Source organism: Microtus oregoni, unplaced genomic scaffold (assembly GCF_018167655.1).
Source record: "Microtus oregoni isolate MIOR12 unplaced genomic scaffold, Mior012 000026F_ref0000081, whole genome shotgun sequence".
Classification (NCBI taxonomy): Eukaryota; Metazoa; Chordata; class Mammalia; order Rodentia; family Cricetidae; genus Microtus; species Microtus oregoni.
Genome location: NW_024543085.1, coordinates 14,004,967 through 14,018,231, shown reverse-complemented (window position 1 = coordinate 14,018,231; position 13,265 = coordinate 14,004,967). Strand labels below are relative to the sequence as shown.

The following is a 13,265-nucleotide window of genomic DNA, read 5'->3' as shown; positions in this document are numbered from 1 at the left end:
GCCAGAGATATTCTCTGCTCTCTCTGTTCCCTTAGACCCAATCCCTCAGTCTCCTCCCTGCTTCTGCAACAGATCACCAGCTGAGGCCTTCCTTCCCTGTGCCCAGGGCTCTGCAGGTCCCACATTAAATACAGACATTACCTCAAGGTAAAAGTTTGTAAAAAAGATATTCTAAGCACTGGTCTTCTTATCAGACTCCTAACAGTGGGAGCAGGAACTTCGCTGATGCTTTTGCTGGCTTTGGGAACACTTCTCCTCATACTGGGGTGCCTTGTCCTGCCTTAATACAAAGAGAAGTGCTAGTTTTACTGCAACTTCATAGTCCATGTTTTGTTGCTATCCATGACAGACCTGACCTTTTCTGAATAGAAACTGAGGAGGAGTGGATGGGGTGGGTAGAGGGGAGGTTGGAGGCAGGGGACTGGGAGGAAAGATGGGAAGGGAAAGAAGGAAAGGAAAGGAAAGGAAAGGAAAGGAAAGGAAAGGAAAGGAAAGGAAAGGAAAGGAAAGGAAAAAGACAGTCGAAGAAAGTGAATCTATGAAGCAATCTGGTGTAGCTGTTTTAATAGCTAACAAAATAGATTTCAACCCAAAACTAATCAAATGATATGGGGAGGATACTACATACTTATCAAAGGAAAACTCTACCAAGATAACATTTAAATTTTAAGCATCTATGTCCTAAACACAAGGGACACCATTTTTATAAAGGAAGCTTTATCACATCTAAAATCACATATTGACCCTCACACACTGATAGGGGTATACTTCAATACTCCACTCTCACCAACAAACAGGCCATCCAGACAAAAACTAAAGAGAAAAATACTGGTGCTAACAGACATTATAAACCAAATGGACCTACCAGATATTTACAGAATATTTCACCCAAACACAAAAGAATATACCTTCTCCTCTGCACCTCATGTAACTTTCTCCAAAACTGATCACATACTCAGACACAAAGCAAGTTTTAGCAGGTATAAGGAAATTTAAATAACTCCTGGCTTCCTGTCAGATCACCAGGAATTAAAGCTTGATATTATCAACAACCCAAAGCTTACAAACTCATGGAAACTGATCAGCTCTCTACTGAATGAAAAATGGGTCAAGACAGAAATTTTAAAAAAAGAAATTAAAGACTTCCTGAAATTCAGTGAAAATGAATACACAGCATACCCAAAGTTATTAGACACAATGAAAGCCACGCTAAGACGAAAGTTCATAGCACTAAGTGCCTACATTTAAAAAAAGTTAGAAAGATCTCATACTAACAACTTAAAAGTAAACATAAAAGTTCTAAAACAAAAAGAAGCAAACACACCCAAAAGGAGTAGAAGCAAGAAATAATCAAATGGAGGGCTGAAATCAATAAAATAGAAACAAAGAGAACAATAAGAAGAATCAATGAAACAAAGAGTTGATTCTTTGAGAAAATCAGTAGGCAAACCCTTATCTAATCTAACTAAAAGACACAGGAAGAATATCCAAATTACCAAAATCAAAAGTGTAAATGGAGACATTACAACAGACAAGAAAATCCACAGAATCATAAAGACATACTTAAAAATCTACCAAATTGAAAAATCTAAGAAAAAATTGTACATAGTTACACTTAGAAAAGTTAAAACATGATTGGATAAATAATTTTAAATAGAACTATAACCCTTAGTGAAATTGAAGGGGGCAGATGGTTTTAGCACAGAATTCTACCAAATTTTCAAAGAAAAATTAATACCAATACTCTTTAAATTATTTTACAAAGTGAAACAGAAAGAACAGTGCCAAATTCATTTTATGAGGCCACAGTTACCCTATACCCAAAACCACATAAAGACTCAATAAAGAAAGAGAATTATAGACCAATTTCTTTTATGAACTTAGATGCAGAAATATTTAATAAATTGTTGCAAAACAAAGAACACATCAAAAAATCTTCCATCATGATCAAGTAGGCTTAATTCCAGAGATGCAGGGATGCTTCAACATATAAAAGTCAGTAAATGTAATCTACTATACAAACAAACTAAAAAGAAAAAACTACATAAGATGCTGAAAATGACAAAATCCAACACTCCTTCATGATAAAATTCTTGGAGAGATTGAGGATACAGGGGACATACTTAAACACAATAAAGGCAACTTACAGCTAGCCAACAGCCAACATCAAATTAAATATAGAAACTCAGAGTAATTACATTAAAATCAAGAACAATTGTCCACTATTTTCATATTGATTCAATTTCAATATAGTACTCAAAGTTTTAGCAAAAACAATAAGAGAACTTAGGAAAATTAAGGAGATACAAATTAGAAGAGAAGAAGCCAAAGTATCTTTATTTGTAGATCATATGATTGTATACATAAGTGGTCCTAAATTTTTCACTAGGGAACTCCTGAAGCTAATAAATACTTTCAGCAAAGTAGCTAGACACACAATTAACTCAAAAAAAAAAAATCAGTAACCCTATATACAAATGACAAGTACTGAGAAGAAAATCGGGGAAATAACACTTTTCTTTTTTTTTTTTAAAGTTATTGTATGTGCATTGGTAAGTATGTCAGGTCCCCTGGAACTGGAGTTACAGACAGTTGTGAACTGCTGTATGGATGATGGGAATTGAACCTGGGTCCTCTGGAAGAACAACCAGTGCTCTTAACCGCTGAGCCATCTCTCCAGCCCTAACAATTTTCACAATAGCCTCGAATAATATAAAACATCCTGGGATAACTCTAACCAAGCAAGTGAAAGACTTATATAATAAAATCTTCAAGTTTTCGAAGAAAGAAATTGAAGAAGATATCAGAAGATGAAAAGATCTCCCAGGCTCATGGGTTAGTAGAATTAATATAGAAAATTGGCCATTTTTACCAAAAGCAATCCCATCAAAATTCAAACACATTTTTTTTTTACCTTGAAAGGACAATTCTCAACTTGATATGGAAAAACAAAAAACCTAGGATAGCCAAAACAATCCTGACCAATAAAAGAAATGGTGGAGGTATCATGATCCCTGATTCCAAGTTGTACTACAGAGCTATAGTAATAAAAACTGCATGGCATAAAAGCAGACATGTTTATAAATAGAACTGAACTAAATGCCCTGACATAAATTTACACACCTACAGACACCTGATTTTTTTTTATAAAGAAGCCAGAATTATACAATGGAAAAAAGGAAGCATCTCCAACAAAGAGTGCTGGTCAAACTGGATGTATACATATAGAAGAATGCAAATATATCTGTATTTATCACTCTGCATAAAACTCAAGTCCAAGTGGACCACTAACCTCAAGATAAAACCAGATACACTGAACCTAATAGAAGAGAAAGTGGGAATTAGTCTTGAACACTGGCACAGGAGACAACTTTCTGAACAGAATACCAATAGTATAGGCATTGAGAACAACATTTAATAAATGGAACTTCAGGAAACTGAAAAGCTTCTATAAGGCAAACGACACTGTCAATCAGACAAAGAGGCAGTCTATAGAATGGGAAAAGATTTTTATCAACTACACATCTAATAGAGGGCTAATATCCAAAATATATGAAGAACTCAATCAATCAAAGATATCAATAAACCAAACAATCCAACTTAAAAAATGGAATACAGGTCTAAACAGAGAATTCTCAACAGAGGAATTTCAAATGTCTAAGAAAGACTTAAAGAAATTTTCAATATCCTTACCCACCAGGGAAATGCAAATCAAAGCTACTTTGAGATTCCATCTTACACCTGGCCGTGTGGCTAAGATCAATAACACAAGTGACTGGTGAATGCTGGTAGAGGCTGCTTGTTTGTTTCCTGGCCACCCAAACCTTAAATAATCACTCAGAAACTATATTAATTAAATCACTGCTTGGCCAATCACTTAAATGTATTGCTAGCTAGCTCTTCTATCTTAAATTAAAATCCATTTCTATTGATCTGTGTTTTGCCATATGGCTGTGACTTACCAGGCCAAGTTCCAGTGTCTGTCTCCTCCAGCAGCTACATGGCATCTCATTGACTCTGCCTACTCTCTCTCTACATCTATCTGCTTGGAATTCCCACCTTGCACTATTCTGCTCCACTACAGACCCAAAACAGCTTCTTTATTAACCAATGGTATTCACAGCATACAGAGGGGAATCCCACATTACCTCCCCTTTTCTGTCTAAATAAAAAGGTTTTAACTTTAACATAGTAAAATTACTTATAACAAAACAGTGATCAAGCAAGAATTATAGTTACAATATTTAGTCCATCTATACTTAGCAAATTAAGGAAAATACTCTATAATTTATCCTATCCTTGTAAGTCTAAAGTTTTATATCTAATCTACCTTTTAAAATTATAAAACTGTCTTTCTTTAACTCCATCAAAGACTTCAGAAGGATATAATATTACCTAAGTTAACAGGAAGTGCATTGTAAGAAACTTCCAAAACTCTAGAATTGACAGAGACATCTTGCTGCATGGACAGTCACCCAAAGTTACACTGAAACACTTTGGCATTCATCTTCAGCTCACAAGCCCATAGTATCTAGCAAACTTTTCCATGAAGCAGGAAATTTCAAAGACAGTTCTGCCTATATTGGCAGCTTGTCAGTCACTTTGTTCTGTGTCCTGCAGAATGCCTGGCAGACTCTTTCATGAAGCAGGAACCCAAAGGACCGTCTCATCTTTAGGCAAGTTCAGCAGTCATTTCTCTGTGGGTCCTGCATGTAAAGTTCATACAGAATAACATCAAGCAGTTGAGGAAAGAGCAGTTTCTTGCCCAAATGGCTAACAAACTCTATAAAGAGCCTCTTCAATGCCCATCTTCCTCTTGAAGAAATTGGTGCTGCCAGGAGCAGATGTGTCTCATTGTCATGAAAAGTCCTAAGTTTTTAAAACATTTTAAATGCCATATTCTGTTAGTCTTTAAAAGGTTTGAAGAATAACTATCCATCTGAAATATATCTCTGTATATCTAAAAAACCTAATTATCATGACTACAAGCTTGCCTATTATAGATGACTATCTATTAACCTTCATTTCTTAATTATACATTACATTTTTAAATGAGCTGCACAAACATAATACCTTAGTCAAGAGCAGAAATATACATATAACAAAATTGACCTTAAATTTGTGTCAATAGACCAAGATCCATACCAATGCAAAGTATTCATATCTATAGCATATCCCCCTTTAAAAGAAAATAAACATTTATAAACAATATTTGGGAATTTGAGCATAGTTCTCTCCAAACCGCTTCCTGTTTTTTTGTTGGGCGAAGTAATTTTAGGGGTTTACGAAGACCTTTCAGAGGGTCTTGGTCCATCAAATCACATTAGGAAGAGGAAGGAATCCAGAGATTCTCATCCTCTGTGGAAACAAAAGCAGAACCTTTTTTCCAAAGCAACATATATTTAGACCCAAATTTTGAAGTCAAGATATCTATAAAGGATATGTGTTGGTTTAGCTTAGCAGCCCATTCAATGAAATATCTCTCTGTACTTAACTTATTCACAGTCAAAAAATTCAAAGAAAACACAATAATATACATAATCTAGATTCTCTGTGTATTTTCCATCTTTACATGGCTTATGTTTTTGACTCCTTTAATCTATGACTGGCTAAACTCTGTCTCTTTAAAGATTTTGTTTTATTTATTTTTTTAAAAAAATAATTTAGTTCTTTTTATAACTATTTCTTCTCTCTCCCAAGCCTCCGTACATTTATCCAACACCAAGACCCATTTAGAGGTCTTTTCCATCTGGATCTGTCTTGATTGTGTGGGTATCTGTTATCTTTTCTGACCAGGAGTTATTTTTTTTTAAAAAAATGCTAAGTGGGCATGGCTAGGACCAACTCCATGGCACTGCCTGTTGGCTCCTCCCAGTCCAACATGGAGGATACATATTCACTGCCTCTGAGAGCCATGTATATTGCCCTATCTTTAGGATCACAGCGTGTCTGCGTTACCATTAAGCAATTTGTAACACACTGCTCACAGACTCCATTTAAGTGCTTAGCCAAGAGGCAGAGCTGTTCCTGCAACTAGCACAAATCAGGAAGCCACCTTTGGAAACTGCGTGGGTTTTTTGCTGTTAATGCTCAATTGGAAAGACCTCTCTTAAAGGAGCCATGATGCCCCTGCTTGACAGCTGCAAACAGAGCCCATTCCCCGCCCCCCAAAAAACAACTACCAAGAAGCTGCATTTGGCTCCCATTTCTTGTGGGTTTAGAAGCCCTCTTTTATTTTTCTCAAGTCTTATGTGGATCTATGCCCCAGACAGTGGATGCCATTCTGTTGGTAGATGCTGCTTGTTTGTTTCCAGGCTGTCCAGAGCAAAAATAATCACTCAGAAACTATATTGATTAAATCACTTTTTGGCCAAAAACTTAAGTGTATTGCTAGCTAGCTGTTATATATTAAATCAACCCATTTCTATTAATCTGTGTATCGCGAGGTGGCTGTGGCTTACCAGGCAAAGTTCCAGCATCTGTCTCCTAAAGAGACTACATGGTGTCTCACTGACTCTGCTTCTCTCTCTCTCTCTCTCTCTCTCTCTCTCTCTTTCCCCATCTATCTGCTTGGAATTCCTGCCTTGCCCTCTTCTGCGCTGCAAGAGGCCCAAGGCAGCTTCTTTATTAACCAATGATATTTACAGCATACAGAGGGGAATTCCACATCAGATGAAGATGTGGAGCAAAGAGGACACTCCTCCACTGCTGGTGGAAGTGCAAACTTGTACAGCTACTTTGGAAATCAATAAGGATTGTGCTCAAAAATTGGGTGTCAATCCACCTCAAGATGCAGCTATGCCACTATTGGGCATATACCCAAAACACACTTCATCCTACCACAGAGTCACTTGCTCAACTATATTCAATGAAGCTTTACTCATAATAAACAGAAACTGAAAACAACCTAGATGACCCACAAGAGAAGAATGGATAAACAAAATATGATACATTAATAAGTGTCGCAGCTAGGAAGGAAAGGGATCCTGGCAGTCAGGAACTAAGGAATACTGAGTGTTACAGCTCGGGTGAAGAGTGCTTTAGCAGTTGGGAGCCAGGGAATAGCACAAACCACAGTAAGCTAGCACTTACAGCCTTGCTCTAGGGAAGGTTTCCCCAATGTGATAGCTCTGCTCCAGCAAGAGAGGGCTTCCCCAGGGAAGTTAAAACTTGGCTCTCCTGCTCCAGAGTGTAGCAACTCTGCTCTGCTAGTGGAAGGCTTCGCCAGCGAATGTGTTACAGCCCGGCTCAGCTACATCTGCTCCAGCAAAAGGTCTTCACCCAGACCTCACTCAAGAGATTTTTGGGGAGGGAAGAATCCTGGAGAGTGGCTGCTCTGCCAGGGTGAAAGAAGAGAAGCTGCCTAAGGCTTATCTAGGACTTCTTAGGGGCGGAGTTTGCCCAGGTAGAAGAGGATTGGTTAGTTTAGTTGGTCAGAGGCAGAGATGGCTGATTTCAGAGACAAAGTGTTTTCTTTCGCTGCCCCTTTTAAGGCTTTTGGCTCTAGTTTGGGGGCCAGGGCATATTTCTTTCACTGACTCTGATTCTAGGGACAAAGTGTGTTTCTTTGGCACTGGTTTCAGAGTCAGGATGCATTTTGTTGGTTCTGGGTTTGGGGTTAAAACATTTCTTTCACTGGCTCAGGTCTCAGAACCAGGGTATGTTTCTTTCACTGGCTCTGGTTTCAGAGCCAGGGTGGGTTGGTTGGCCTTTTTACCCTACAACATTTACACAATGGAGTATTACCACAGTTGTTAAAAACTAAACGACATCATGAAATTCACAAGCAAATGAATAAAACTAGAAAAAAAATATCATTCTGAGTGAGGTAATCCAGACCCAGAAAGACAAATGGTATGTATCCACTCATAAGTGGATATTAGATGTTCAATAAATGATAACCAAGCTACAATCCATAGACCCAGAGAGTTTAAGTAAAGAGGAGAGATTTGGGGAGAAACACATAGGTCTCCCTGGGAAGGGGGAATAGAATAGGGTGGATTTGGTATGGGTGGGGATGGGAGAGGGAGGGAAGATGGGATGAAGAAAGAAAGTATAGGAAGAGATGGCCAGGATTGAGAGGCTTTGGTGAGCAGTGTGGAAGCCTAACACAATCAAAGCCTCCTGGAATCTGTGAGGGTGATCCTAGTGAGGACTCCTAGCAATGGGGAATAAAGAGCCTCAACTGCCATCTTTTGTTGCCAGGCAAGGCTTCCACTGGTGGAACTGGGTGACATTCAGTTGAGTTATTGACTGAGGGGGTCCTGTGGAGATTCCCAAACTGAAGCTGATGCTAGGACAAAGGGCTGCTCTCCAAAACCTGACAGTGGAGCCCCATTGCTGAGAACAACAGCTCACTGAACAAGGAGAGGTCCAGCTGGTACTGGCATGGAGCCTTAACCCCTACCTTCTTATTAGTCCCTTTTGTGTGGGAAGGTACTCTACAGGCTACCAGAAGAGAAACATGGACACTATCCTAGCCACAAAAGCTCTGATCAACAATCAGTGCTGCCTGTAAGATGTGCTGGAGCAATGGTGCCACTGAATTTGTGGGAGGAACCAACCAGAGGAAGTCCATGCCTCATATTGCTTGGATGGCCAGGAACCAGAGACGGGATTGCCCAGAGATCTAAGGTATAACCAAACATGACCTGTTGTGGGAGCTGCAGGCTAGTGTTCCTGCCATCCAGCTCCTGGCCACCGGCTAGCTTTATACCCGAAATAACAACACACAAACTGTATTCTTTTAAACACTGCTTGGCCCATTGTATCTAGCCTCTTCTCAGCTAACCCTCGCACCTGGACTAGCCCATTTCTAATAATGTGTGTAGCACCCCAAGGTGCGCTTACCGGGAAGATTCTAGCCTACGTCCATCCTGGGTCAGAGCTTCATCGCATCTGCCCCAAAGAGGAGAGCTATCGAGTCTGCCCAGGAGAGGGGAGCATGGCGTCTGAGCTCACTTCCTTTTCCTCCCAGCATTCTATTCTGTTTACTCCGCCTATCTAAATTTTAACCTATCAGGGCCAAGGCAGTTTCTTTATTTAACCAATGACCTTCCTCCATCAATGACCTATCTACGTTATCAATAGGTTAAAAACAAAAGAAAAAAGGAAAACAAAAAAAAAATATCAATGACAAGATTCCCACTTAAAGAGCCTTCAAAGGCCAGCTGGACCACAGGGACAGCTGCTTGGAGGTATGCAAGCTAGCCCGCAAGTTCTTTCATTATAGAAAGTTGTTTCCATGGGAAAGAGAAATTGGCAAGGAATGGAGGGAAACAAGTTGACAGGAATCTTCTGGCAGTCTTCCTACAAGAACTTCTCACTTTTACTGAAAAGGGAAGAAAAATGCCATCCAATGTCTGCCATTGCCTTTGAAAACTCTAATCTTAGCTATGGTGGCTCACTGCCACAGTTGGCTGTCTGAAGATCCGTGCTAAAGTCTTCCCTCGTTTGCTGTATCCTCACAGAAATAGCAGAGAGGTGCGTATTCTCTGTGTGTTTCTCTTTTTGTCTCCCTTCATGACAAGAATGTGCAAAACCCCCAGGACAAACTGAGGTCCTGTATCACAGAAGAAGGGGGCTCCATAGAGAGTCTAGGAAGACCCAAGCCAGACAGCAAATTTCCTCATGAGTCTCAATTACAATTGTCGCTATACAAACCATCTGTGCAGTCTAGTGCTGCCTGGGTGTGGAGTGAAACTCCAACTATCTTCCTGAAAAACCATCCCTCTTCTTAATAGGTATCTTGCTTCCTGTCTCTGTTCTGTTAGTGTGTGGCTCTCTGCACATGTTCACATATCTGTATGGATGACTACTTAAGCTAGTTTAAGCAAATGCAGTATACAAATGTGTATTCTAAAATAAATATCAATGTGTAGTATGCAAAATGTTTTTAAAAATTCTACAACCAATTTTATGGAAGGAAAAAAGTGGGGTGTACCTTCTAATAAATCGGTGATAAACCTATTTAAACTTGTTTAAAGAATAGGCCTTTGAGACTAGACTCTGGTCACTAGTCAATAGAGACATACAAAAATGCCTTACCCTACAGCAGTGGTCCTCACCCTTCCTAATGCTGCGACCCTTTACTACATACAGTTCCTCGTGCTGTGCTGACCCCAACCCTAAAATTATTTCGTTGCTGCTTCATAAGTATAATTTTGCTGTTATGAATCATAATGTAAATATGCAAGATAGCTGATGTTTGACCCGCAAAAAGATTCTCGACCCACAGGTTGAGAACGACTGTCCTAAAGCAAGGATATCAGTAAAGTGACAAGCAGCCATGCCGACAGATTAAAAAGCCTGAAAAGCAAGATGTTTGCAATAATCAGATCCCCCAAGAAAGCTGAGCATCCCCTATTGAAGAGCGAGATAATTCTATATGCCGAATCCTGTCTGCCTCCCAGGGAGACCATCCAAAGGATACTATGAAAGAAGCATAGTAATTTGACCACATTAAAGGACGTTTAAGTGTTAAAAGATTATGTCCAAACAAAACGAGTACACTGTGGCAAGCATCTAAAAGGGTCTACCTCCCACTCGTCTCCACCCACAGGGATGGTCATAGGAAATGCATTTTCAACCTTGGTCTGGCAGAGCATGTAAATTAAATGACAGAAGACACATATATGTGCATGTGTATCTATTTCTGCAAATTAGTCAGAACTGTACAGACTTCCCCGAGTAGTGTGAGGGGGGACAAGGTGAATCTCAAGGGAGCTTGAATCCACAATAATTTGCAAACATGAAGGGCTATACGTGTTCCTTCAAAGTACTTTTTCTTTCTGAATTGTCTCTGGGCTGTTCTTAGCCCTGGTTTGGCATGGTTTTTAACAACTGGGTTATCTGGCTGCAAGTTTATCAAGCCCCTAACCGCCCACACGCACACTTGTTTAGCCCATCGCACTTTAGAGCGAGCTCAGCAGAGCACATGAAAACTTCAACCGGGGACGTCAGAAATCCCAGATCCCCGCGCGTCCGCGTGTCCCCTGGACATTCCGTTGGGTGACCTGACACGTCATCCCTGCTCCTGGCAGGACCTACAGGCATGCCCTCCCGATCCACCTCACAGCGACACCCCGCGGGCCAAGGCTCCACTCGCGACCCGGGGAGCGTGCGCCCACAGCCCGGGCCACGCGTGGGCCTTCTCCGCGCAGCAGGGAGCAGGACGCCTGTCGCCGCAGTTCGGACGCTCGAGCCCCGGGTGTCGGCGGGGGACCAGCCAGGGGCCGCCCGGACACTCCCGCGCGTGGGGTGGCCGCGCGCCGCCCGCCCCTAGGCACCGAGGGCCCGCCAAGGCCGCGGGGCTCGGGCCGCCACCTGAAGCAGCGCGTCCCCGCGCGCGCGCGCCGCCGCCGCCGCCGCCGGCCGCGACCCCGAGCGAGCGACTTGCACTAACTTTCCGGGGCGGGGGAGGGGCGGCCGGGCCCGGGGCCTGACCTGTGCTCAGGTTGTCGTTGATCCTCAGCGGCACCCGCAGGATATAGACCAGGAAGAGCACGATGAAGAACCACACGGTCCACAGATAGGTCCACGACCACACGATGCAGGACTTGAGCTGCTCCAGGAAGCCCGCCGCCGCCTCGGCCATCTTCCGGCGCTGCTGCGGCCCGCCGCGGCGCTCGCTGGCTGCCGGGATGATTCACCGGCCCGAGGCACCCGCTCGAGCCGCCGCCGCCACCGCCGCCGCCGCCGCCAGGGCCCCGCGCCCCCGAGCGCGCTCGCCCGCTCGCCCGGGGTGCGGCGGGAAACCGCGCGGCCTGCGCTCCGAGCCCCCGCCGGTGGCCTTCGTGGAGCGGTCACGTGGGCCCGGTGCCTGCACCCTCCCGGGCCATTTATACTTCTTATCCTAGTATTTTAGGAGGGCAGCCCGGCCGCCGCCGAGGGAACCACTGACGTAACAGCTCGCGCGTGTAGGGCGCTTCCGAGAGCCGGGCGGGTTCCAGACTTTGTAACGTCTGGGTGAGAGCCTGCAACAGTTGCCAGGGCCCCGATTGTATACCTAGGGAAACTGAGGTACAGAGCGCTGCAGGGGAGCCAGAATTCAGTTGCAATCAAGAGTTCCGGGATGCAGGGTCTTAAGGCTCTGTTTCTCTCAGGACTCTTGCTTACAGGCATCAATAAAACCCAGAAGAGCTAGCAGAGCTGCACTCCTGGTCAGTAGGCCTGAAGGGAAATCTTGTTCGCCTTTGTTCCAGTTGCTATTATATTTTGTTTTCTAGCAGCACTAGGAAGGGCTTTCCAAAGAAATTGACAGCATACATATTTCTTATCCTCGTATTTTTTGAGTGATTGCCAGTCAAACAGTTTTCCCTTGTTTTTGTTTTTGTTTTTTTGTTTTCAGATAAGCAATTCCCTAGGATAAGTTTGACATTCTTCATTTGAACCTCCTGAAGAAAAAGAAAAGAAAATTGTGTGCTTTTTCCCACGGCTGAATTAATTAGTGTATTTCATACAAGGCTTTAGATGACATATCCAAGTCTGTTTCTGTCCATAAATGATATGGCTTTTAATGTATTTATGTTAATAAAGCAAGAACAGGCTGTTCCAACTATAACCAAGACATTAAAATTCATCACCGAACAGAGTATTTTATTACAAATTTTACGTTCAGGCTCAGAATGCACTCCCTCAAACTGTGACACTTTGGGCCACCGCGCTAAGTGATTTGAATGGTAGGAAATTGTAAAGGCCTCAGAAGCGAAGTGTCTCTGCGCGCCCATTCTTTCACCCCTTGCTTGTCCTCCAAAGCAAAACCAACTCCCAGAAGCCAAAATTCCTCTTCTCCAAGGTGAGTTGTAGAGACTAGAGGGCATCCTCCGCAGACCAAGCCGTAAAACCTAGGAAGATCATCTCTCCCTTCCCCCTCCTCCTTTGAAGGCCCTCATTCTAGGACATTCTGCCTCATAAACCTAGGGAAGGAGGAATGTTAGGGAGAAGGAATGTCCGCTTCCCCTCAGCCAATAAGAATGTGGACACCCCCCCCCATTACCCCCTAGCCTCTCACTATCGCACACCTGAGCCCAAAGAGTTTTCTCGGGGTCTTTTAGTCTTCATCTCTGGCAGCTGCTGTGTCGTGGAACGCGGTGGTTAAAATGCATTCGTCACGCTTTCCTCTTGCCAGCCTGTTTTAGGGGGTGTTGGCCGTGCCCCTTACAATGGCTGTGGAGAGGTGTAACATCTTTTGGCTCCTTCAAGCACTCGTCGTTTCCTCCATAGTAAAGCAAGCTGAGTGAATTTTCACATGTGGAACCTGTTTA

At 42.6% G+C, this 13,265-nt stretch overlaps 1 protein-coding gene across 3 annotated transcripts in view; it reads right to left on the bottom strand.

The window, feature by feature from the left end:
• The window catches only part of St7 (suppression of tumorigenicity 7), a 234,044-nt gene extending 222,204 nt beyond the window's left edge, over nucleotides 1-11,840 (bottom strand). For all 3 annotated transcript variants that reach the window (XM_041675555.1, XM_041675556.1, XM_041675558.1), the window contains exon 1: nucleotides 11,446-11,840. In XM_041675555.1, the coding sequence (XP_041531489.1) occupies nucleotides 11,446-11,596 (151 nt within the window). In that variant the 5' untranslated portion in view covers nucleotides 11,597-11,840. The remainder of the gene's footprint in view (nucleotides 1-11,445) is intronic.
• Nucleotides 11,841-13,265: the final 1,425 nt, after the last annotated feature.